General features: G+C 47.2%; 1 protein-coding gene across 1 annotated transcript in view; it reads right to left on the bottom strand.

Moving 5' to 3' along the window:
• ADAMTS2 (ADAM metallopeptidase with thrombospondin type 1 motif 2) overlaps positions 1-25,183 on the bottom strand; it is a 246,072-nt gene that overhangs the window by 16,790 nt on the left and 204,099 nt on the right. Inside the window, exons 11-16 of the mRNA XM_086407913.1 lie at positions 14,209-14,354; positions 11,489-11,664; positions 10,272-10,405; positions 7,309-7,432; positions 5,986-6,066; positions 3,897-4,063 (exon numbers count right to left, since the gene is read on the bottom strand). Coding sequence (XP_086264039.1) covers positions 3,897-4,063; positions 5,986-6,066; positions 7,309-7,432; positions 10,272-10,405; positions 11,489-11,664; positions 14,209-14,354 — 828 coding nt within the window. The remainder of the gene's footprint in view (positions 1-3,896; positions 4,064-5,985; positions 6,067-7,308; positions 7,433-10,271; positions 10,406-11,488; positions 11,665-14,208; positions 14,355-25,183) is intronic.

Below are 25,183 nucleotides of genomic sequence, written 5' to 3'. Positions count from 1 at the left end.
TAGGAAGGTCAGCCCGAGGAACATGCCTGGCCAAGTCTCATTATTCCCGGTAGTCAGGTTCTAGAAAGTCCCAGCAAACACTGAACCTGCCCGTACTGAACCACTGGGGAACACAGGGTCTGGGCCAGCGAACCTCTGGTCATGACATTTTCATCAACAGCCTATGCATAAGCATATTCTATGGGTATTTCTGTTTAGACACCTTAATCAGTACACACTGTTGATTCACTGATACTGAACTCACAGCCAGCACCCAGGCACTTGTGCCTGGACAAAGCTCAGTAACACATGCATTCTTGTCTCTCCACGGGGCAAACCCACAGCCTCCACGCAGAGGGACACCAGGCACACTTCACAGCCACAACTGGGGACATTTTAAACAGTGAGATTATCTTCCGAAAGCTTAAAAAGGCAAAGAACATGGCAGTAAATAGAGTGTGAAAAGACGCTTGTTTACAGTAGGAGCTGAAATAAGTAGCAGAACCAGGCCTGGCTCCGCTCTGCTGGGAGCATGCATGTCAGGCGCTCACACTTGCCCTGCTCCGCCGAGAGCACAGGCAGACCTCGCTTTATGGCGCTTCGGTTCACTGTGCTTCACAGACGTTATCTTTTAACAACTTAAAGGTTTACGGCAGCCCCACGTGCAGCAAGTCTATTGGCGCCATTTGTCAACAGCATTTGGTGACTTTTTGTCTGTCTGGGTCACATTTTGGTACTTCCCACAATCTTTCAAATGTTTTCATTATTGTTGGACAAATCAACGGAAGTAGTCTTGTTAAGGCTTCAAAAGCTACTGACTGTTAAACAGAGACCCTGAAAGGAGTTACATGCCAAGCTGCTGACTAGCAGAAATGGCAAAAGATCCTGGGAGCCAGCAGATAAGGAAGGGAGTAAGTCACAAGAAAGGGAGTAAGTCACGAAGCTTCCTGGGCCTTGGGAATCTGCCTTTTCCCAGGCATCTGCTGACATTCTGAGACTTACGAATAGACATACAAGGCTTCAACATAATAGCCAGAGCTGCATCTCCACAAAAAGGTACTTGTGGCTTGAAATAAAAGCAGGACTGCTTTGAACAGAGTTCTGAAGTCTCAACAGTGAGAGAAGGGATGGGAGGTTGAGGGGGACAAACTGCCCAGAACCTCTCAACTGGGGGTCCAGACTGCTATTCCAGGGATAGCCCAGCATCGCCTGAGTATGGATGCATGCATTTGTGTCTTGCTGTACCATGTACTGGGAGCTCCAGATTAGATCTGGATGGTTCCCAATTTAGTGATATATATCATATATATATATTTATGTATATATATAACATTAATTAATATAATAATATTATATATTATAATATATATAACATATAATATATCATGTAATATAGTATATAATACATACAATTATATTATAAATAATTATATTATTATATATAATACATTATATTATGTATAATCGTATAGAATATAATATATACAATTATATATTATATTAATTAAATTAATTAATTATATTTAATATATATAATATATTATACAATTATATATAATATATAAAATATAGAATTATATATTATATATTTTATATATTTATAAAATATATTTATATATTTAAAATTTTTTATAAATTTATATATTTATAAGATATTTTATATTGATATATTTTATATTATATATTATATAAATAATATAGAATATATAGAATAGTATTATATAATTATATAATATTATATAATATATTGTATTCTATATAGAATATAGAATTATATATTTTTATATATTTATAAAATATTTTATATATAATATATAACATATAGTATATTATATTAATATAATTATTACAATATAATTATATTATAATAATTATGAATCTAAATACACAACATATTTATTATTATATATAATTTATATATTATATTATATTTATATAATATAATTGTATATTATTATTATATTATATATAATATATATTTATATATCAAATATATCAGAGAAGGCAATGGCACCCCACTCCAGTACTCTTGCCTGGAAAATCCCATGGATGAAGGAGCCTGGTAGGCTGCAGTCCATGGGGTCGCTAAGAGTCACACACGACTAAGCAACTTCACTTTCACTTTTCACTTTCATGCATTGGAGAAGGAAATGTCAACCCACTCCAGTGTTCTTGCGTGGAGAATCCCAGGAATGGTGGAGCCTGGTGGGCTGCCGTCTCTGGGGTCGCACAGAGTCGGACACGACTGAAGCGACTTAGCAGCAGCAGCAGCATCAAATATATATATATTTCTTGTGGCGATGTATGTATAATAATTTCTTACTATATTACTTGTCCTCATACTATAACTCACTGCTAATGTAATAAACTTCCTATTTCTTGCTTACTAAATGTGCTCTGTATTTGCTGCTCAGATGTGTCCGACTCTTTGTGACCCCATGGACTGTAGCCCACCAGGCTCTTCTGTCCATGGGATTCTCCAGGCAAGAATACTGGAGTGGGCTGCCATGCCTTCCTCCAGGGGATCTTCCCAACCCAGGAATCGAACCCAGGTCTCCTGCATTGCATGTGGATTCTTTACCATCTGAACCACCAGGGAAGCCCAAGAACCTGGAGTGGGTAGCCTATCCCTTCTCCAGGGGATCTTCCAGACCCAGGAATTGAACTGAGGTCTCCTGCATTGCAGGCAGATTCTTTATAGTCCAAGCCACCAGGGAAGCCTAGGGTGGTTATTTTGCCAGTGAATCCTCTGAGCCTGAAACCAAAAGTAAGTCTCAGCAGGACATAACTCTTTCAGCAGAACAATTATTATCACTTTTATCATGGTGATCTCTGACCAAGTGGTCTTTGATTTTATTATGTAGTTGCCTTTTTGCTCTTTATCTTTAATTGAGGTATGTACATTGTTTTTCAGGCCTAAGGCTATCAGACATTTCACAGACCACAGGATAGTATCCCATGTGCTCTGGGAAACAAACACATCCACATGCCTTGCATGACTATGATATTCACTTTACTGTGGTGGCCTGGAACCTAACCTACCTATTTCTCCTGAGGTGTGTCTGTACCAGTTTGGAGATTAGAAATACTTTCAGTAGGTGAATTTACCAACACAGAAACAGCAGGACTGAGGCCCGACTGTATGTGCACTGACAAAGGCAGGGCAGCAGAGGCATCTCTGGGGACGGAAGTGCACGCGGGCGGGGTGAGCAGAGCATGGTGCGCGTGAACACCCCAGCCCCCGGCTGCACACCCTGGTGTGGGGCGCTGAGCCCCAGCACTGTGTGCTCACCTTCACAGAGGGCCAAAAGGCACCTGAGCCTTATCTGCAGTGTTTTAATTTCTTTTTACTGACAAAACATATTGCATATGCAATTGAAATTAATTTTTAAAAAGTAAATTAGGAAATCAAACCCTCTCTGTGTTCCTATCACCAGGAGCAGCCTGTGGTCCTGGACTCAGGGGACCCGGGGTCCAGTGCTGCTCAGAGACAAAGGCTTAGTGTGACTTGGGTCTCGCACTCTAATTTCCTGCAGCCCCATCGGTCACCCCCAGGGAGCTTCAGGGTTTGAATGCAGTGGCAGACAAGAATAAGCATGATGAGAGGTGGCCGTGAATGTCGCCCAGAGTTGTTTGTGGAGGGGAAGCCTAAATGCTTACAGGGGATTTTGTCTCTGGTAGCCCAGGGACACAGGGCAAGGAGCCAGACCGGTGGCTCCATGCGTGCTCCTCACTCTGACACAGAGACGGAGGTCCTCAGCTCAAAGGTCAGGCCGGAGGGGCCGTGCAGAACATGGCCTGAAGGCTGCAGGGAGGCTCAGGGCTCCCAGGCACTGCCCGACCCCTTCCCCAGCAGCCACCTGCCTCACCCGCCTCATGCTGCAAGAGGCGGCGGGCCGGGCCCCTGTCTGACTTACCAGCACAGTGATAGTGCCGTGGAGGGGGCCCATGGTCTGCAGTGTCTCCCGGCCGTCCTCATCCCGGTACTCCCACTCCACACCCATGGCGATGAAGGTCTTGGAGTTGGGATCCACGTCATTCTCCTCATTTAAAATGAACTTGCCTGTCTCCAGGTTTTTGACGGCTGAACGATAAAAGACAGAAGGATGGAAGACAGCCACAATCACCCGGGGGCAGAAGCGTGGGAGGTCATCAGGGTTCACTAGTTTGAACAGGTTGGGGGAGTTGTGGGGAGCAGAGCCCCTTTTCTTCCTTCAGTCCCACTGACAGCCCAAGCCGCCTTGGGAACCTGCCTTGTCCCCTTTCTCTGCACTGGACCTAAGTTTCCCTCCAACCCGCCCTCCTGCCAGGTCTGGGGCCCTTTTCTGGATCTGCCTCTCAGGCCCTGGAGGAGAGGCTCCATGGTAGGGACGTAGGAGCCACCAGGACCACGTCTCTGCAGTCTACTTGGAGCACTCAGGGGGCTCTCAGGGCCACTGCCCTCCCTGACCCAGCTCCCTGGGTGAGGGGTACCTGCTGGACACCAGGGCTTCCTGCCCTGGGGTGAGCATGCGTCCCACACACCCTCCCACCCTGTTGATAACTATGGCTCAGCCTGGTACCCCACCAGTCCCCTACATCCCAAAGAGGCCTGACCTGACTCGGGGACCACCCAGCCTACTGCTGCTGCTGCTGCTGCTAAGTCGCTTCAGTCGTGTCCGACTCAGTGCGACCCCAGAGACGGCAGCCCACCAGGCTCCCCCGTCCCTGGGATTCTCCAGGCAAGAACACTGGAGTGGGTTGCCATTTCCTTCTTCAATGCATGAAAGTGAAAAGTGAAAGTGAAGTCGCTCAGTCGTGTCCGACTCTTCGAGACCCCATGGACTGCAGCCCACCAGGCTCCTCCATCCATGGGGTTTTCCAGGCAAGAGTATTGGAGTGGGGTGCCATCGCCTTCTCCAGACCCAGCCTACTATGCAACCACAAAGAATGTCTAGGAGATAAGAATCAGCTGGCCACAAAGCCCCACACTTGCCAAAGTGTGGAAAGCGGCTCCTGGGGGGCTGCTGGAAGATTTTAGCAGGGAGGCCACAGACTGGGCACAAAAATCACAGGATAACAGTGAGGAAACCGTTCCCTGCACAAGTTTCCTAGACTCCCTTGAGAGCCGTGGTAAGTGCCAGGAGGTCCCCGGCTTGCCACTAACCCTCCCTCCTTGTTTGCAGGAATAGCCCTGGGCAGGAAGCAATGTTTAGGTAGAAGTGTCTTTTTTTAAGGGATTGACTTTTATATTTGCCTCCTACTTAAGACAAGGAGTACTGGCTGTCCATGTTGGGACAGCAACATAAAAGTCTCCTCTAAAAATAAGGAAGAAAGAAGCATCTGCATTTTAAAAAGAGTGGTGTTTGCTCACATCAGCGGAGGTGCTAGATGCCCGCAGTCGTGGAACCCCTGACCCCTCCAGGGCACAGGGAAGAAGATGGGACCCAAACTAGGAGAAAGGACTTGTGTGAGGTCCCCTCACTGACCCCCAGCATCACTTCCTACTTTGGTCCTGCAACTTGGGGGCGTGTGGATGAGTGAACCCCTGTGAGGGGTTCCAGGCAGCCTGCAGGAGCACAGTGCCACAGAGGCTGCCTTGTGAGAAGGGGCATCCTGAGTTGTCAGAACATCCAAATTTCCAAGAGATGCCAGGCATCTCTATTCCAAAAGAACCGCTCGAATTTAAAATGAAACTAAATGAAAATATGCAAACGCACCATGGGAGCCCATCTACCAGCTGGCCTCGGCACCCACTGCTTGTGGAACTTGCTGACTTCCAGTGAGCGAGGGGCTTCCCCTTCGACTTTGAGTGGGAGGTATGCCATGTCTTAGACACATGTCCCTCCAACTGCTGTGAGGGAAGGCTTCTCCATTGGGAAAGTACTAAAGGAGAGATCCACCCATTGGCTGGGCCAAGCCAGGGGCAGAGGAGATAGGGTTGCAGCCCATGCCTCCCAGTCAGGCCCCCGACCCCCAGAAGAGTCAGGCTGTGGAGCCACTGCGCTGTCTGGCTCTGGCACTCACCCAGGTGATGGCTGGTGGTGTCTGCTTCCTGGATTAGCAGGTGTCTGGCTCCTGCCGGGATCTCAAACATCTTGATGTAACCTTGGTTGGGATGTGGGGAGACAAAGCCAAAAGAGAAGGGAGTCGCTGTCAAATGCGGACAATGTGAGGAGGGCCTTGCCCTCGATGGTGGTTCCAGAGGCCCAGTGTTTGATGGGCTCTGACTGTCCACTGAGAGAGGGGCCCATGGGAAAGCTAGTATATCCCAGACAGCAACAGCCCTCCGGCTCATTTTCAAATCCCGGCGCTTCTTCAACCTCTTCCATTGAAAACTTGGTGGGTGTCCTCACGAGTAGACCCGGAGTCATGCCCCGCATGGAGCTAAGATGCCACAACCAAGAGAGAGGCTTTCAGCAAACTGCTCGGTCTCCCTGGACCTCAGCAGCTTAATCCCTAAACAAAAGACAGCCTGCTCACATGGGACTGTGCAGCAGCCAGCTGGCAGCAGCCCAGCACCAGCTCTGAGTGGAGTGTGGCAGGTTTGCTCCAGGCCCTTCTTCCAAAAGAGTTGAGCCAAAGTGCCTGCGTGCCTGCGTGTGTGCTCAGTCACTCAGTCTTGTGCAACCCTGTGTGACCCCATGGACTGTATAGCCCACCAGGCTCCTCTGTCCCTGGGGTTTCTCCAGGCCAAAATACTGGAGTGGGTTGCCATGCCCTTCTCCGGGGGATCTTCGTGACCCAGGGATGGAACGCTCATCTCCTGCGTCTTCTGCATTGGCAGGTAGCTTCTTTACCAGTGAGGACCCGGGAAGCCCACCAAAGTGGCTTCTCCCCATTTCAGTCAGAGGCAGAGCAGTCAGCTGCTGCAGGCCCACCCAGAGCCCCGAAGCCAGGTGGAGGGACCACTCTGGAAGGAGGTTCATCCAGAGGGCTGTTTTCCCAGAGCCCACCTTGGCCAGGGACCCCAAGTTCCCCAGCCCCAAATTTCCTGTGGCCCTGTTGGGACAGGCCTACGTTTCCCTAGGCCGCAGGCTGCACTGGCTAGCTCGTCAAAGGTCCCACCCACAGGCACCTGGGGGCGGCAGTGGTGGGGCAGAGAGCAAGGGAGGCCAGTGGTGGCTAGAAAGCCTTGGAGAGCTGGGGAGGGAGCCCTCAAATAAAGGCACTGAAGACTCACCTTGTGCACCCCACACCCTGGCATCTCCCTGTCCCCACCCAGCCTGGGGCCTGACACAGCGACCCCTAAGGTTGCCTCTCCACCTCACCCTCCCAGACTTAGAGCCCCTCTTCCCAGACAGCCCCCGGCTCGGGCCTCTGGGCAGGGGGAGGGAGGGGTGCACTCACCAAGCTTCTTGGGCGAGCGCGAGAACGTGCCCTTGACCACCTTGCAGTGGGAGTTGTCCCCTCCGCACACACCACACTTGTCCTCCTGCTTGCTGGAGCCGATCACCCCGTCACAGCCCACCTTCTGCAGAGGGATGGGGGAAATGCGGTGCCCGCTGAGACCCTACTCCCCATTGGGCCCTGGCGCCTGCTCCCTTGGCAGCCTGAAGCAGAGGAAGGAGAGGGGGCTTCGGAGCAAGAAAGAGCCTGTGTGCCCACTGCAGGGAGGGCGCAAAGTGGCCCAGATGGCGTGTGCAGGCTCTCTCACCCCACATTTTGTAAATAATGACCATGTAACAGCTGAGCACATTTGTGGCCTTGCGCATGCGCATCACGAGGTGCTTGCTTAGCCGCGAGTTACTTGCGCTGTAGGGATATGTGAGCTCCACGTAAAAAGGGGCGGCGTGACTGCTGCCTCACGGCTGTGTCCCTTGGGTCAGCCACGAGAGGAGAGAACACAGCGTGAATACTGCTACAGCTGCTGCGTCAGCCAGGAGAGACGCTGTGTGCAGTTGTGTTATGTCTGCTGCTATGGCTGCCGTGTCAGCCAGGAGAGAATAAATGTGTCTGCAGTTCCAGCGGCTCCTCGAGTCTCCGTCCAGCCTCTTAGCTCGTGCCTTGCCTACCCTGGTTTCAGCGAATGGTGTGGACAGTGTGAACAGCATGACAACTGGCATCATGAACGGGATTAGCAAGACACCCACCCAAGGACCAGCCTTTTCCCTGCTCACTCATCCACTCATCTGGACACTGTAACCTGTAGCGGACTCTGCACAGCCTAGTGTGAGAGTCGCTTAGTCCTGTCTGACTCTTTGTGACCCCATGGACGATACAGTCCATGGAACTCTCCAGGCCCGAATACTGGAGTGGGTAGCCTTTCCCTTCTCCAGGGGATCTTCCCAGCCCAGGAATAGAAACCAGGTCTCCCACATTGCAGGCGGATTCTTTACCAGCTGAGCCACCAGGGAAGCCCAAGAATACTGGAGTGGGCAGCCTATCCCTTCTCCAGTGGATCTTCCTGACCCAGGAATTGAACCGGGGTCTCCTGCATTGCAGGTGGATCCTTTACCAGCTGAGCTACCAGGCCTTAGTCCCGAAGCTGCCCTGGCATAGCACACTGGCGTCCTCGTGAACATGAATCAGACATGGCCTCTGCCCGTGTCCCCGGCGTCCACGCAGCGGCCCTCTGGGGCTCCCCACAGAGCTTCGGCCTGCAGGTCCCTCCCTCACACTGCTCCCAGGAATGGTGCCCTCTCAGTCTGTCTCGGGGCGTGTGGGCGGGACACAAGAGCTGGTAGGACCGCTTCTGCCTTCATTCTCTCGATGAATCCTCTCAACACTGTCCACCCTAGTATTAAAACTCGTTCCACACAGAGCAGGGATGTTTCCTTGCCCGAGGCCACCTGGTGGAGGCAGTAACACATTCCGGTCCTTTTGCTCGCTACAGCCCTGCGACAGCACACCATTCCCAGCCGCAGAGCTCTGTGCGGAGCAGACCCGGGGTGTGAGCACACTGCCTGAGGCCACGTTCACACCCATGCCCACACTCAGCAGGGAAGACAGCCTCTCCTCTAGCTGCTCTGCTCCCCGCCTGTTCTAGCATGCGCCGCAGCTTCACAGGTTTCCCTCTTTGCCCTGGCTGCCAGGAAGCCCAGAGCCAGTTCACCCCTCAAGATCCTCCTCTCACCACCTCTTGTGAGACTGCTTCCTTTCCCTTTTCTCTTTGATTTCTGCCTTTTGTCTTACAAAGACCTTTGAGGGCTGGGTCTCCAGACTACGAAGGGGCTACAGAGCCAGTTTCTGGCCATGCAGTCTTAGAGAATTATTCAAACTGGCCAACCCCAAGCTGTTTATTCTGCCTGCCTCCCCTTTCCCACTATGGAAACCCCAATAAAAGCTCTGGCCCAGACTTTCCCCTGCTCCTTCTGCCTCCTAACTGAACCTGGTGCACAGCACAGCATGCTCTTCCCTCAGGAAATGAAAGTAATAAGCTCTTCTTTAATGACAAGTGACTTTTCTGTGTCATCATTCAGTCACCTCCCTCAATTAAAATCCCACGATTACGGAAGAGACATTGCTGTCTTTGTTTTCAAGTATTAATACTTGGTTGCGTGTTTGGAGCGTGAGCAGACTACATGGCTTGCCCTCCCTGCTGGCTACAATCCTACTGAAACATGTGTGGAGAGAATCCCTGAGCTCTCCTCCCACAACGCCACACCCCACTTCTCTGTTCTTCGAGCCTCTTCCACCTCCTCCAGGGGACCTGCCGCAGGCTCTCTGCCAGAGATAGCCTGAGGATGCTCACTTCTCAGGAAGGTGAGACGGGAGTCAGCCTCGTCGACACTGCAGTCTGCCGCATTTATAGAAGCTGCAGAGGCTCCCTGCTCTTTCTAGAAAAGGGGGCAGATCTGCACTCACGTCGCTAATAACATGCTGAGTGTGCCCCAGAGCTGTCTCCTGTGACATCCAAAGACAGTACAGTAACAAAACACAGCATTTCAACAAAGAACCAAGCCGACAAGAACCACAGTGGGCTCCCCTGAGCAAGAGTAAGCTGTCCAGTGCCCAGCGGAGTGCAAGGACACAGTGGTGCTTCCCAAGGGGGTCCCCAGGACCTAGTGTGTCCGGGCCACCTGTGGCGCTGGTGAAACTCATGTTCTGGGCCACGGCCTCGTCCTACACAAGCAGAATTTCTGAGGTGGGGCCCTGAGCTCCTCAGGGGGCTCCTCAGACTCAAGTCTGAGAACCCCTGTCATGGAGGAGGACAGCAGGGAGTAGGGGCTGGGAACCAACATTTGCTGACAGCCTGCCCTGATCGAGGTGCGGTTTGCAGTACTTTGCATGCTTAACCTCAGCAAGTCTTCCCAAAGCCCCAGAAAGCCGAGGCCCTGAGCCATCGCTGCCCCTGCTCCTGGGGCACTCACCCTGCAGTCCCCACGCACGCAGAGGCTGAAGGCGTCCTTGTAGGAACAGCGTGTCCCGTCATGCACCATACGCTTCATGGACACCACCTCCCCGGTCTCCTTGGACTCACAGTAGAGATGACACCGCTCCTTGGCTGGAAGGGAAGCAGGCGGTGTTGGCTGGCTGGCCGCACCGCTCACTTTCTTGTAGTTTCCTTCCTAAGTTTGCTACAGGGAAGCACCTCGCAAAGAGAAACTCCCACCCAGGAGCGTTTCCTTCTGATTCACCTGCCCCCCGCCCCACGTCTGCCCTGGGCCAGGGGAGAAAGGGAAAGAGGAGTAACGACAGCAACCTGCTTCATGACCCTGTTGTACGGGACTTAGCTTCCCCCAGCTGAGCCAGGCTGCTGTGGATGCAGCCAGGTCTCGGATCGCTGGGGTCCTCCCTAGAGAACCCCATATTCAGGGGAAGGGCAGCTGGCTGTTTGCCAGCTCTCTACTTGAAGACCTTTTCCAGTCCACCTCTGTAACCCCAAATAAGATGCCCCTTGCTTCAGTCTCGGGTACCGGGCACCTTCCCTTCTCAGCATTTGTCTCAGAAGTCAGAGACACCTCATCATTATTTGATTTTTTGCCAGACCACAGTCCCCCTCTTGGGGGGGGGGGTCCCATCTGCTCTGGCACCTTCTCCTTGCATGCACACGTGGGGCTTGCAACAGGTGCTCAGCTGAGGTAACAGATACAGCAGAGCAGGCCGCAGACCCCGCCTCCCTCTGCTCGATGCCTGAAAAGAACAGAAACTGCGTGGGATCCAGTTGAAATACAAACACTCTCACGCCTGAAGCTACCAGACTTTTCAGTCCCAGCAGCCAACAAATGCCTTTTGGTGCTTAAACCAGTTCAAGTCACTTGGAACGGAGAGTTCTCACTGAAAGATGAGAGGTCAAAGGTAACCTGATTCCTTGGACAACTCTGGCCTGTCCCTGCCCTGCGGCTGAGCGGGGCTAATGGTGCAATGCCAGCCTTGTCCACCAGAGGGCAACTGCAGGCGCCTGGGGCCAGCTGGAGCTTCCCTATCTGCTGCATCCTTGGCCAGGCTCAGTTCCCTGGCTTTTCTGGGACTGCAGTCCTGCCATGAGCCCCCAGCCCAGGGTGGGCTCTGTTGGCACGCCCATACAGAATCAGTGGCCCAGGGAGCCCTGACCCCTCCACCGAGTGCCCACACCCCTGGGGCTCACCGTCCCGGTGCTCGTGGGGCAGCCAGTGGTGTTGAGCGTCACCATGCTCGAAGTACAGGTCCCACTGCCGGCACTGCTCCTCGCGGAAGTCGGCCAGCGCGTCAGGGCAGTCCTGCGAGTTGCAGAGCTGGAAATCGTAGGCGAGGCCCGAGCATGTGCGGCCCCCATTGGCTGGGCTGGAGGAGAAAGCAGAGAGGGCTTCCAATGGGGTGCCACCAGGAAGAGGCCAGCACTTAAGAGTGCCACCTGTGGGATCTGAGGGGATCCCTGAGCCTTGGGGGTGAGGGGGCAGCGCTGCTGAGTGAAGGAACACAGCCCTGCCCTGTCCCAGAGGCTTGGCGCATCAGTACAGGAGAGGCTGGTAATCCTCCTGGGGGCCCCAAGGGGAGGGAGCAGCTACTCAGGCCCTGTGCACCCCGGGCCCCACCCCAGCTCCTGTAGCTATGGCTGTGAACCAGCAGTGATCTGTAACAGGGCCTGTAGGGTCTGCCACGCCCCTGGCCATAAGCCCCAGGGTGGAGGAGCTGGGTGAGCCTTCCCTACATCCTCCCGACCTGGGCCTCACACACAGTGAGAACTCACAGTAAATCTGAAGTAGTGGAATCCTGCTACAGGTGTTCTCAACAAGTGTCAGGTACATCTCCAGGTTTCCTCCACCTCAAGAAAACTTGGGCTGTACATCTGTAATTTCCTTACTTTGCTGAGAATCTCACCAGTCCTAAAAGCACTAACTCCATGGGAAATGTGCTGGCTGGTGGCCAGCAAGTGCCCCTGGAAGTCAGGGTGCTGGAGCATGGCAGGCCAGCACCTTGGGAGGAGGGGGGGGCTTCAGTGTTGCCATCTGCCAGGTGTGACAGAGCCAAGCAGAACCCAAGGCCCCACCTGAGTCTTGGGCAAAAGCCATGCTCTGCTGTGATGGGGGTGTACAGCATACAGCATTGCAGAATGGATGATGGAAGGGGCTGGCTTCCATGAGGCTCCTTGCACAGTGCCATGTTCTTGGGGGAAGTCAGTGGAAATAATGATCGCAGAAATTTGTGGAGTAAGAACCAAGAGGCTCAGTGTTTGAATGGGACCATGAAAGAAAGGGTGACTTTGAGATTTACATCATGGCCCCTGATGGGACGACAGACAAATGACAATAACAGCTTGGGCATTACCAAGAAGGGGTGCAGGCCTGGGTGTGTAGGTATGGGAAGCCCAGGGCATCGGGCAGCAAGAAACAGCAGGAAGGGGCCAGCCTAGGCAGGAGACAGACATATTCAAACAGAAATCCGGGATAATCCCAAAAGAGAGCGTGAGTGGGAGAATACAGGGGAGGCCCGGGAAGAAGAGAAACTGGGGAGCTTGAGCTCATGCTGCAAGCTGCAGTTCTGCAATCACAAGAGTGGCAGGGCAAAGAACACAGAGGGAACTCAACCCAGGGAGCAGGGGCCCAGCGGGGAGCCTCAGAAGTCTTCATACTGGCCCCAGAATCCCAGGAAGAACTACTGAGCACAGGGAGCAGCAACTAAAGATTTGGCAGTGGGAGGCCCAGCCATTATCTCCAGGAGGACACACGAAAGGGGAGGCCCATGGGGATGCCCTGGAGTGTGGAGGCCTCCAGGCTCTGCAGGGCTCTGGAGGCTGGGTGCTGATGCAGGCCAGGCTGGCACGAGCAAACCACAGTCAGACCTCTGTGCGCACATCTGTGCTGTCTGATGGTCACTGATGTGGAGGGAACGGCAGCGCTGGCCTGCACTGGGCAGGCCCGATACTGTTTGTGAACAGATGGGCTGGCAGGTGGTTCTGGCGGTTTTGTTCATGTTACTGCTGCCCTTCAACCCTTGCTGCCTAAGAAAGCTGGACCAGCCAGAGGGGGAAAAATATCCCTAAAGTGCACATGTGGGGAGGGACAGAAGATAGAGCACCTGCAACCTGCATGATCTCCCCTAGGGCCAGACCTGGGCTGAGTCCCCTGAGCCCCAAGAGCCTGGCATCAGGCAGGCACCAGGAGGAGTCAGGGCCTGGTAAGGAGCGAGGGGGAGGCCAGGCCAGATCTGCTCCTCTGACGGTGCATCCTGGACCGGAACCTGAAAGTCCTTGCCCAGCACCCTGTAGCCTCTGAGTTTCTAACTTCCTGTCTTGTCAATCTAAGTACGTGAGGCTCGAGTACTAGCCCCAGGGGCGCTCTGAGGATAGCACAGGGGCTGGGGCTTGCTTGGGAGGCTGGACAGGGCACATGGGTGGAGGTGGGAGCCTGGTGGGCCTTTGGACACCTCTCCAGGCTTTCCCCTTTTGGGCAGTTGGGCACGGGTGGCATGCCGCTTGACCCTGCCTCTTGCCTGATTGCAATCATTTGCTCTCCTGCTTAGGCTCTCAGCCTCCCAGGGCCCGAGAGAGCCCTTCTCTTTATCCCCACTGCCTCATCTCTGTTCCACCTTCTGTCTTGATGCCCTCAACCAGGAAGAGCAGAGCAGGTTGGGGTCTAGAGTAGGATGCAGGCCAGGAGGAAGGAGACCAGGTTTCCGAGTCTCCAGGGCTGGCTCTACCCCCAGCCTTCCCCTTCCTAAGTCTTGGTCCCTCCCAGGGAGGATGAGAAGGGGCCAGACTTGCCTACTCTCACACCCTCTCCTGAACTGACATCTGGAGGAGCCTTGCAGGATAGGGTAGGCTAGCAAGGGCCCTTGGGGAGCACAGCTGCCACCCAGGAAGACTGGGAAACATCAGGGCAAACTCACTGTGGGTTGTCGCACTGACGGGTCCTGAACTTCACACCTGTGCCGCAGGTACGCGAGCAGGAGCCGAAGGGACTCCAGGCACCCCAGTTGCCATCTCGTTTGAGAATGTCAGGTGTCAGCCAGATGCAGTGTCCTTTAAAGCAGTGCTGAAAGACAGAAGGTCATATGCCCCCCACTCTTCAGCTTGCAGTGTCCGTGATGATTGCCCGGCCCTGGAGGTACAAGAAAGAAGGCCCTACTGACCCCTGGAAGCTCAGAATCTCTTTGGGAGGTGTGGTAAGGTGTTGGCCTGCCCAGATTTGGGCACCACCCTGGCCTCCTGCCACCACCACCACCACCCTGGCCCCCTGCCACCCTCAGTGCCTCGTTTAGCCTGCTCTGTCCCCTCACCAGAGCCCACCCCACGCCATGCCTGCAGGGTGAAGCCCCCAGGCCAGTGTGCCCACACAGTGCCATTTATAAAGATGCAGGCGGCACACCAAGCCAGTGACTCTAGAGACACACAAGGTCTACTGTTTAAGTTAAAAAAGCAATTTAAGTGAAGTGCGGAAATGAAGGACAGGTGATATGCTGACATGGTAAAAATTCGTGAATATAGGACGTAGAACACTGGAGCGCAGGAAAGTCAGCCTGAACCTGATCACACTGCTGCCCTTCTTACCCCAAGGAGGAAGCTTAGACAATTTAGGGCCGACTTGAAGAAGAGTGAAAAATTAAAAATACTAAATGAGGTATGCAATGGAATGTTGATTTACAACTAGAAAGTATACAATATAAAAAAGTTTAAAATTTAAAAACTGACAAATACCACAAACAACCAAAAACAGAAAACAATGATTTTTTTAGAATTGGTTGATTTACACAATGTTTGCTGCAATTCTAATTGCATACTCTTTCATCCCCTCTTCAGGTGACAACAATTTGGTCAGCGTGTATTTCACAGGGAGAGTAGAAAGACGATTCCCCAGCAAGCTTTTTCTGTAAGGGCCAGGTGGCAACTGTTTTAATCTTTGAAGGTGACAAGGTCTCTACTGCAACTACTCAACTCTGCCATTAGAGCATGAAAGTGGCTAGAGACAACACATAAACGGATGGATATGGCTGCATTCCAATAAAACATCATTTACAAAAGCAGGCAGCAGATGGAAACTTCTAGAATGGAGCTGAAAGAGGCTCAGTGAACTCGCTCGTCAGTAAAACAACCATTTAACTGGTGAAAATTATTTTCTAAACAAACTATTTAAATTATCTGGACAATAAGGACTGAGTTATATCATAGGGAACTACATTAAATATCTTGTAATAACTTATAATGGAAAAAATCTGAAAAAAATATTACAGAATCACTTTGTTGTATACCTGAAAGTAACACAATAATGTAAATCAACTATACTTCAATATAGAAGGAGAAGAGGGCATCAGAGGATGAGACAGCTGGATGGCATCGCTGATGCAATGGACATGCACTTGGCAAACTTCGGGAGATGGTGAGGAACAGAGAGGCCTGGCGTGCTGTAGTCAATGGGGTCACAAAGAGTTAGACATGCCTGGGTGACTGAACAACACCACCAACAACAAAATACTTCAATAATAAAATAAGGTATCTGGAAACTGTCCTAAGCTCAATACAACAAATGGAGAAAATATACTAATTCTTGTAAGAATTGTGAAAGTCTATACATTTGAGCCACAACCCTCTCCCATTCTTTCTCCATCTTAGTGTGATGGAGGCCTTACCACTTAAAAGACAGAGATTCCTTGTTTCCTCAGCTTCCAGTCTAGGGCTATAGTTTCACCCTGGGAAAGGCAGGCCATTGGCATCTCCCATACCATGCAACTCTGTGTTGCAGAAAATCTGTTTCAGGCAGGGAACTCCCTTTGCCCACCCAGTCCTCACTCCTAGAGTGGAGGCTCTACCCCAAGTATAGAAAACCAAGAATGCTGTACTCTAGTAACCCCTTCCCTGGTTTGCTTGTAGGGAAGACGTTCTATGCTGAAAGGGAAGAGCCAAGAGTAGGGTCCTATCCCTATTCACTGACCTGTTTGTACACCAAGAATGTCACTCTGGAAGTGGAAAACCCTGCTCCTAGTTCCAGGGCAGTGCTGCAGTGGTCTTCCCAGAAGGGGAAGTAGAACTAAGAGCTCCATAGCTCACCCTAAGAAGACTAAATTTATTTGGAATGGAGCATGAGGAAGTTCATGCCTAAGGGCATTGTCAAAAACAACAGAAATCTCGGTAGTGAGCAATTAAGAGGAGACCAGTAGCTCCACAATACTAGTAAGCAACAAGTAAAATAGTAACCCAACTAGAAGTGAAACAGAGAGAACCAGGGAAAGGACAGCTAGAGTACTTCTGGGATCTGTACTGGGCTGTGCTTAGTCACTCAGTCATGTCTGACTCTTTGCAACTCCATGGACTGTAGCCCACCAGGCTCCTCTGTTCATGGGGATTCTCCAGGCCAGACTACTGGAGTGGGCTGCCATGCCCTCCTCCAGGGGATCTTCCCAACCCAGTGACTGAACCCGGGTGTCCCACATTACAGGCGGAATCTGAGCCACCAGAGAAGCCTGAGAAAGCTTCAAATACTGGTAACACCCTGCCCCTGTGAAGGGTCCAGAATTTAACTGGGTCAGGCTGTGGACAACTTGTACCCCAGAGCATTATCAAAAACAATACAGCAATCAGCTAGCAGCTAGTGAAAGCTAATTGGGTGTGATACCAATAGAGGCAGAATAGCTAGAGCTTAGCAGTAAAGCCAGAGAAAAAGACAAAGAGAACCTGGCTAATCCCACCGTTCTGGTGGTGGAGGTGGAGCTGTGTGGCCTCAGTGACTATGTTTCTGCCCAAGGCTATGGTCTCCGAGGAGAAGGTGATGGCAATCCACTCCAGTACTCTTGCCTGGAGAATCCCAGGGACAGGGGAAGCCTGGTAGGCTGCCGTCTATGGGGTCACACAGAGTCAGACACAACTGAAGCGACAGCAGCAGCAGCATGATCTCCAAGGGGCAATATCAGCAGCTGCATGCTGCAGGGCAAATAAAATTCATTAAAACAGTGCAGCCAGGTCACTAAACAAATAAACAGGTAAACAAGCAAACAACAGCACAACAAGGTCTGGGGGAGTCAATATAACCAGTGTCCAGAGTTTCTTCAATGTATTATCTAAAATGTCCAGTTTCAACAAAAATTACTGAGACATGAAAAGAAATGTAATCCATACACAGGAAAGTAAGCAGGCAACAGAAATTACCTTTGAGGAGGCCCAGATGCTAGACTTAGTAGACAAAAATTTCTAACCAGCTATTATAAATACATTCAAAGAACAAAAGGAAACCATGTCTAAAGAACTAAAGGGGAGTATAAGAACAGTGTCAAATAGCATCAAGAAAGTGATAGAAACTAAAAATGAAAAAGAAAAAAAAAACTAAATTCTGTAGCTCAAAAGTACAAAAACAAATGAAAAACTCACTAGAGGTCTCAGTAATAGATGTGAGCTGGAAGAAGACTCCATGAACTTGAATACAGATCAATGGAAATTTTACAAGCTGAAGAGCAGAGAGGGGAGAAATAAAGAAAACTGAACAGAACCTCTGAGAAGTATGAAGACCATAAGTTCACTGAAATGTGCATAGTAAAAGTACCAAAAGGAGAGGACACAGAGGATGGAGTAGAAAATATTCAAAGAAATAATGGTTGAAAACTTCCAAAATTTGATTACAAACATTAATGGAAACATCCAAGAAATTTAAGCAAGGACGATAAATGCAAAGAGATCCACTCCCACATTATAGTCAAAGTTGTTGAAAGACAAAGCAAAAATGTCAAAAGAAGGAAAAGAAAAATGACTCATTGGACACCCAATAAGATTAACAGCTGGCTTTTAATCAGAAATAATGGAGGTCAGAGGTAATGGTGTCCACCAAGAATCATATATAACAAAGCTATCTACCAACAATGAAAGTGAAATAAAAATATTCTTAGATAAACAAAATCTGGGATAATTCACTGCTAGCAGACCTGCCATAGAGCAAATACTAAATTAGGAGTTTAAGATCAACATACACACACTATTATATATAAAATAGATAACCAACAAGGACCTATTGTATAGCACAGGGAACTCTACTCAGTACTCTGTAATAGTCTATATGGGAAAAGAAACTGAGAAAGAATGAATATATGTCTATGTATAACTGAATCACCATGCTATACACCTGAAACTAACACGACATTGTGAATCAACTATACTTCAATACAGTTATAAAAAAGAAATACTAAAAGGGGTTATTCAGGCTGAAAACAAGTGACAACAGAGAATAATTGAAATCCACATAAAAAAAACAGAAAGTTCTGAAAATGGGCAAATTTCTAGAAAGACACCGACTACCAAAGCTCATTTAATGAGACCTAAAAATTTCAATAGACCTGTAACAAACAAAAGAGATTGAATTAGTGATTTAAAATTTCTCACAAAAAATAGCTGAAGGCCCAATTACTTCACTGACGAATTCTATCAAACATTTAAAGAAAAATTAATACCAATTCTTCACAAACTCTTCCAAAAAATGGAAAAGAAGATTTTCCCCAGTTCATTCAATGAGGCTAATATTACCCTGATACCAAAATCAGACAAAGATATTTTAAGATAAAGACTAGAGAACAATATCTCTTATAAAAATAGACTTTAAATTCCTCAATAAAATTTTAGCAAACCAAATCCAACAGCATGGTAAAAGATTACATATCATTACCAAGTGAAATTTATCTGAGGAATGCAAGGTTTAGCATCCTAAACCTTGAAAAGAATAAAGGAAAAACAATATGGTCACCTCAAGACTCAAAAACTAAAATTGGCAAAATCCAACATCCTTTCCTGAAAAAAGCACTCAAAAGACAAGACTAGAAGTTCCTCAAGTTGATAAAAGACATCAATGAAATACCCCATCATGCTTAATGGTGAAAGAATGAATGGTTTCCCCCTAGTCAGAAGAAAGAAAAGGGTGTCTGCCCACACTACTTCTAGTCAACACTGTACCGTAAGTTCTAGCTAGAACAATTAGGCAAGAAAAAGAAGGAAAGGGCATCCAGTCTGGAAAGGAAGAAGTAAAACTGTATCTATTTGCAGATGAAATGATCTTCTATGTAGAAAATCCTATGAAAGTGAAAGTCACTCAATCGTGTCCGACTCTTTGTGACCCATGGAATTCTCCAGGCCAGAATACTAGAGTGGGTAGCCTTTCCCTTCTCTAGGGGATCTTCCCAACGCAGGGAATGAACTCAGGTCTCCCACATTGCAGGCGGATTCTTTACCAGCTGAGCCACAAGGGAAGCCCTAGAATACTAGAGTGGGTAGCCTGTCCCTTCTTCAGCAGATCTTCCTGACCCAGGAAGCGAACCAGGGTCTCCTGCATTACAGGCAGATTCTTTACCAACTGAGCTATGAGGGAAGAAAATCCTATGGAAACCACTAAACACTATTGAAAAGCACTAAAAACTAATTTTTAAAAGTTCAGTGAGATTGCAGGATTCAAGATCGATATACAAAAATCTATTGTATTTCTATAGACTAGCAATGAACGAACTGAAATGAGATTAAGAAAACAATTCTATCAGAGACATTGAGAACAGACTGGTGGTTGTCTAGGGGGAGGAAGGTGGGAGAGGGTTGAATTGGGAGTTTGGAATTAGCAGATGCAACTGGTGTATACAGAATGGATAAACAACACAATCTGACTGTATAGCTCAGGGAACTATATTTAATATCCTGCAGTAAACCATAATGGACAAGGACATAAAATATTCATATAATTACAGTATTTATATTATACAATTTATAAATGTTTATATAAATACAAAAATTTACATAAATAAATGAGTCATTTTCCTGCACAGCAGTAACATAACATTGTAATTCAGCTATGTTTCAATAAAAAGTAAAAAGAGAAATTAGAAGCATTTTGAGTTAAAAAAAAAAAAAGAAAACAATTCTACTTACAATAACATCAAAAAATGACAAAAAAAATTTTAGGGATAAATTGAAGGAAAAAAGTGTGACATTAGTACACTGAAAACTATAAAAACTTGTTGAAAGATCAATGATCAAAAGTCTAAGTAAATGGAAAGACATCCCATGTTCATGGACCAGAGTTTAATATGGCAGCACAGTCATACTCAGAGACATTGCTGGTTCAGTTTCAGACCACCACAATAAGTAAATATCAAAATAAGGAGGGCCATATGAATTTTTTTGGTTTCCCAGCACATGTAAAAGTTATGTTCACACTATACTGTAAGCTATTAAGTGTGCCATTATGTCTTAAAAAAACAACGTACATACCATACTTTAGAATATTTTATTGCTAAAAAATGCTAACGTTAACTGATAATGCAGGGTGTTAGGGAAATTAAATGAATAGTCTGTTTAAGCTTCAGAGACAAAGCAGAGCAGGCCTCTGACCTTGCTTCTAACCTGCCTGGACACCGCCCTGGCTGGCAGTGACTGGGAGTGACTGCCTGCTGTGAGGGCAAGACTTGTAGCAGCTTAGGTAAGAAGGGGGAGCAATCTTGAGATTGTTGAGCCCCTGAAGGGGGCCTGGCCACCAAGTCCCAGGCTTAACAGTTTTACAAGACAAAACAAACAGCATTAATATGAAACCAGGCTTGCAATTTGGTCATAGATGGATGATGATATCAGTTTGCTTCCATCCTGGGATTATAAGCAGGAACTCCTGACTGCAACCTTTAAAGTCTCACCCACAGAGCTGACTTGCTGACCTCTCCCAATTGGGACTCCAGATGCTCTGGGACACGGGACTTCCCAGCACTGATTAAGTCTGGATGTTTGTCAAAACCCAATTTCATGATGTATCCTCTGCTCTTTCTATTTCTCTTTTCTTTTAATCTTAGTATATTGAAAGTAAGCTAGATAATTCTCTAATAAATATTTGTATCATTTATTTGTATTATCAAGTGACTTATTTTGTTAACAAATCCTTTGAACCTGAGACGAAAGTGAAAACTTTCAGCAAAACACAGGTAGCTACAAACCTTCAATTTGTTAAAAAAAAAAAAAAAAGAAAGAAAGTAGTGTCTGCAAAGCACAATAAAGCAAAGTGTAATAAATCGAGGAATGCCTGTATTCCCCATATTGATCTGTGACTCAATATGACACTTATGCTAGAATTTTGCAGACACCGAGATACTTGTAAAAATTCAAATCAAAGGATCAGGAATAGCCAAAACAATCTTGAAACAAAAGAAAGTGGAAGGACTCAGACTTAACCTGTTTCAGAGTTTACCACAAAACTAAAATAAACAAGACAGAGTGGCTCTGGCATAAAGAAACAAAATTATTAATGGAACAGAACACAGAGTCCAGAAAGGAGCCTTTACATATTGAAGGAGGAAACAGACAGAGCTGGGCTTCATCTTAGGCCAGGCTGTGAACATTAGGCTACACGCGTGGTCACCCCCCTAATGGACTCTGAACTTTGTGCCCGGTGTCTATAGAGATGGCATACCAATGGAAAACCAGACCCCCAGATAAAAGAGCCTCAGGACTTGTCCTTGGACTCTCTGTTGCCTAAAAGAATATGCTAATTATCTCTGTAACAGAACAAAGTGGTAAATTCCCATTATGTTTATAGGGATATGACCACAATCCTACTGATAAATGTCCACTGTTTATCTAGTCTTGTGACACATGAATCATGGGTTAACTCTGATCTTTTATCTCTCTTTTACCTTGTCCAGACTAGTTTCAAGGAATTTGGGGAGGTGGGTTTGAACACGTACACTTAGGGTATATAAGGTTTTCACAAAACTGGTCGGGGTCCTTGGCTAAGAGGAGACTCTGCCTTGGGCCCGCCGGTGTAATAAACTGCGCTCCGCTATCTGCATTGTCCTTCTGAGTGAGTTTGCTTCCCGGAACGCATGGCTACAACCATACGCTTAACTGATTTTCAGCAAGGGTAGCAAATGATTCATTGGGAAAAAATAGCCCCTTCAACAAAGGGTGTTGAGACAAATGGGTATTCACATGCAAAAGAGCAACGCTGGCCTCCTTCCTCACACCTTACACAAATCCTAACTGACAGTGAGTCACAGATCCAAAAGAAAGAACAGGAACACACCTTCTCCACTGGATGGCAATGGTTTCTTAGTTACAACACCAAAACCAAGTGACAAAAGAAAGCATATCTACATTAGACTTCACCAAAATTAAAAACTTTTATGCATCAAATGATACTAACATGAAAGTGAAAAGACAATAATAGGAGAAAATATTTGCAAGCCATTCATCTGAGCGGTCTGATAAGGGATTTGTATCCAGAATATAGAACGATAGAATGAATAAAGAATGATTATAACTTGATCATAAAAAGATAACCCAATTAAAAATAAGCAAAGGTGATAATGAATAGACATTTGTCCAAAAAAGATACATACAAGCTGTCATTACGCTCATGAAAAGGTGCTCAAAACCACAATGAGATCATACATCACATCCACTGGGATGGTTACAATAAAAACACAGGTAATACGTTTTGGTGAAGATGTAGAGAAAGTGTTAGTAGGAATGTGAAAAGGTACAGCTGCTTTGAGAACTAGTTTGACAGTTTCTCAAAACATTAAACATAGAGTTACCACAAGAACCAACAATTCTACTCCTAGACACATATTCAAGAAAAATGACGCAACCACGGAATAACTTGTACACAGATGTTTTCAGCGGCATTTCTTATAATAGCTGAAAAGTAGTTAACAGCTCAATGTCCATCAACTAATAAACTGGTAGATTAAAAAAACAGTATGTCTATACAGCAGATTATAATCGAGCAATAAAAAGGAATAAAGTCCTGACAAATGGTATAACATGGATGAACCTTGACAACATTGTGCTAATTGAATGAAGCCAGTCAAAAAGGGCCACATATTGTACAATGCCATTTATATGAAATATTCGGAAGAGGCAACTCTAAGGAGACACAAAGTAGTGATTGCCTAGGATTGAGGAGGAGGGGTGAGGATTGAGGAGGAGGGGTGAGGATTGAGGAGGAGGGGGTGAGGATTGAGGAGGAGGGGTGAGGATTGAGGAGGAGGGGGTGAGGATTGAGGAGGAGGGGTGAGGATTGAGGAGGAGGGGTGAGGATTGAGGAGGAGGGGTGAGGATTGAGGAGGAGGGGGTGGATCATGTTGTAATGGCTGTACACCTCCAGGAATACAGTGAAAACCATTGAATTGTACACTTCAGATGAGGGAATTTAAATGTGAGTCACACCTTTATAAAACTGTTACGGGAAAATAAACCAGGAGGCAGGTAGAATTGGTGTGTGTGCTGTAGCTTGCCAGCACTTGCTCTAGCATGTTGAGAGAAATATTCTTTAATTTTCTGTAATTTAGAGAAGTTATTGGTGATGCTATACGAATATTTAGGTGACGAAATTTGGAGAAACTGCATCTGGTGTGCTTCTGGATGTGGATTTCAGGGTGTCTGACGTTTTCTTGGTCGGAGACTGATTTAAAATGCTTTTTAGATTAGCAACTCAGTAACTGTTGCTGTCAACATTTTTACTGTAGAGGCAATATTCTGAGCTTTACATTGTCTTTGATGTTGTTTCATGTCAAAATCAGAAAGAAGTTTAAATGCTTTTCCAATGTGTTCATCAGATTCACTCCTCTTTGTTAACTGCACTGTCAAACACTTCAAGAGCCTGTCTATTACTTACTTCTCTTGGATATTTTTATCTCTTCCTCTTAATGAATGACTGCTTCAGTCTGATCTGAAACTTTTTGGTTATAATTAAATTTTTTGAAGTCAGATTTATTTCTACTGATTTCTTCACTCATTTTAAACCTTTATTTATTTTCCATGTATTTTTACCTGAGTTTTATTTAATAAATAAATTTAAAATGATAAAAGAAGGTATATTAATACATATCGAACTACTGCACAATTGCACTCATCTCAAAATTCTGCAAGCTAGTCTTCAACAGTATGTGAACTGAGAACTTCCAGATGTTCAAGCTGGATTTAGAAAAGGCAGAAAAACCAGAGGTCAAATTGCCAACATCTGTTAGATCATAGAAAGAGCAAGAGAATTCCAGAAAAACATCTACTTCTTCTTCATTGACTAGGATAAAGTCTTTGACTGTGTGGATCACAACAAACTGTGGAAAATTCTTCAAGAGATAAGAATACCAGATCACCTTACCTGCCTCCTGAGAAATCTGCATGCAGGTCAAGAAGCAACAGTCAGAACTGGACATGGAACAACGGACTGGTTCCAAATTGGGAAAGGAGTATGTCAACGCTGTATATTGTCACCCTGCTTATTTAACTCAAATGCAGAGTACATCTTGCAAAATGCTGGGCTGGATGAAGCACCAACTGGAATCAAGATTGCTGGGAGAAATATCAGTAACCTCAGATATGCTGATGACACCACCCTTATGGCAGAAAGTGAAGAAGAACTAAAGAGCCTCTTGATGAAAGTGAAAGAGGAGAGTGAAAAAGCTGGCTTAATACTCAACATTCAAAAAACAAAGATTATGGCATCCAGTCCCATCACTTCATGGCAAATAGATGGAGAAACAGTGGAAACAGTGACAGACTTTAGTTTCTTGGACTCCAAAATCACTGCAGGTGGTGACTACAGCCATGAAATGAAAAGATGCTTGCTCCTTGGAAGAAAAGCTAAGACAAACCTAGCATATTAAAAAGCAGAGACATTACTTTACCCACAAAGGTCCGACTAGTCAGAGCTATGGTTTTTCCAGTAGTCGTGTATGGGTGTGAGAGTTGGACCATAAAGAAAGCTGAGCACCGAAGAATTGATGCTTTTGAACTGTGGTGTTGGAGAAGACTCTTCAGAGTCCCTTGGACTGCAAGGAGATCCAACCAGTCCATTCTAAAGGAAATCAGTCCTAAATATTCATTGGAAGGACTGATGCTGAAGCTGAAGCTCCAATACTT

This window comes from Bos grunniens, chromosome 7 (assembly GCF_055505025.1).
Source record: "Bos grunniens cultivar Pamir isolate PY7600 chromosome 7, Bosgru_T2T1.0, whole genome shotgun sequence".
In the NCBI taxonomy this organism is placed as follows: Eukaryota; Metazoa; Chordata; class Mammalia; order Artiodactyla; family Bovidae; genus Bos; species Bos grunniens.
Note: the sequence above shows the minus strand (reverse complement) of the source record. Positions and strands in the feature narration are given on the sequence as shown.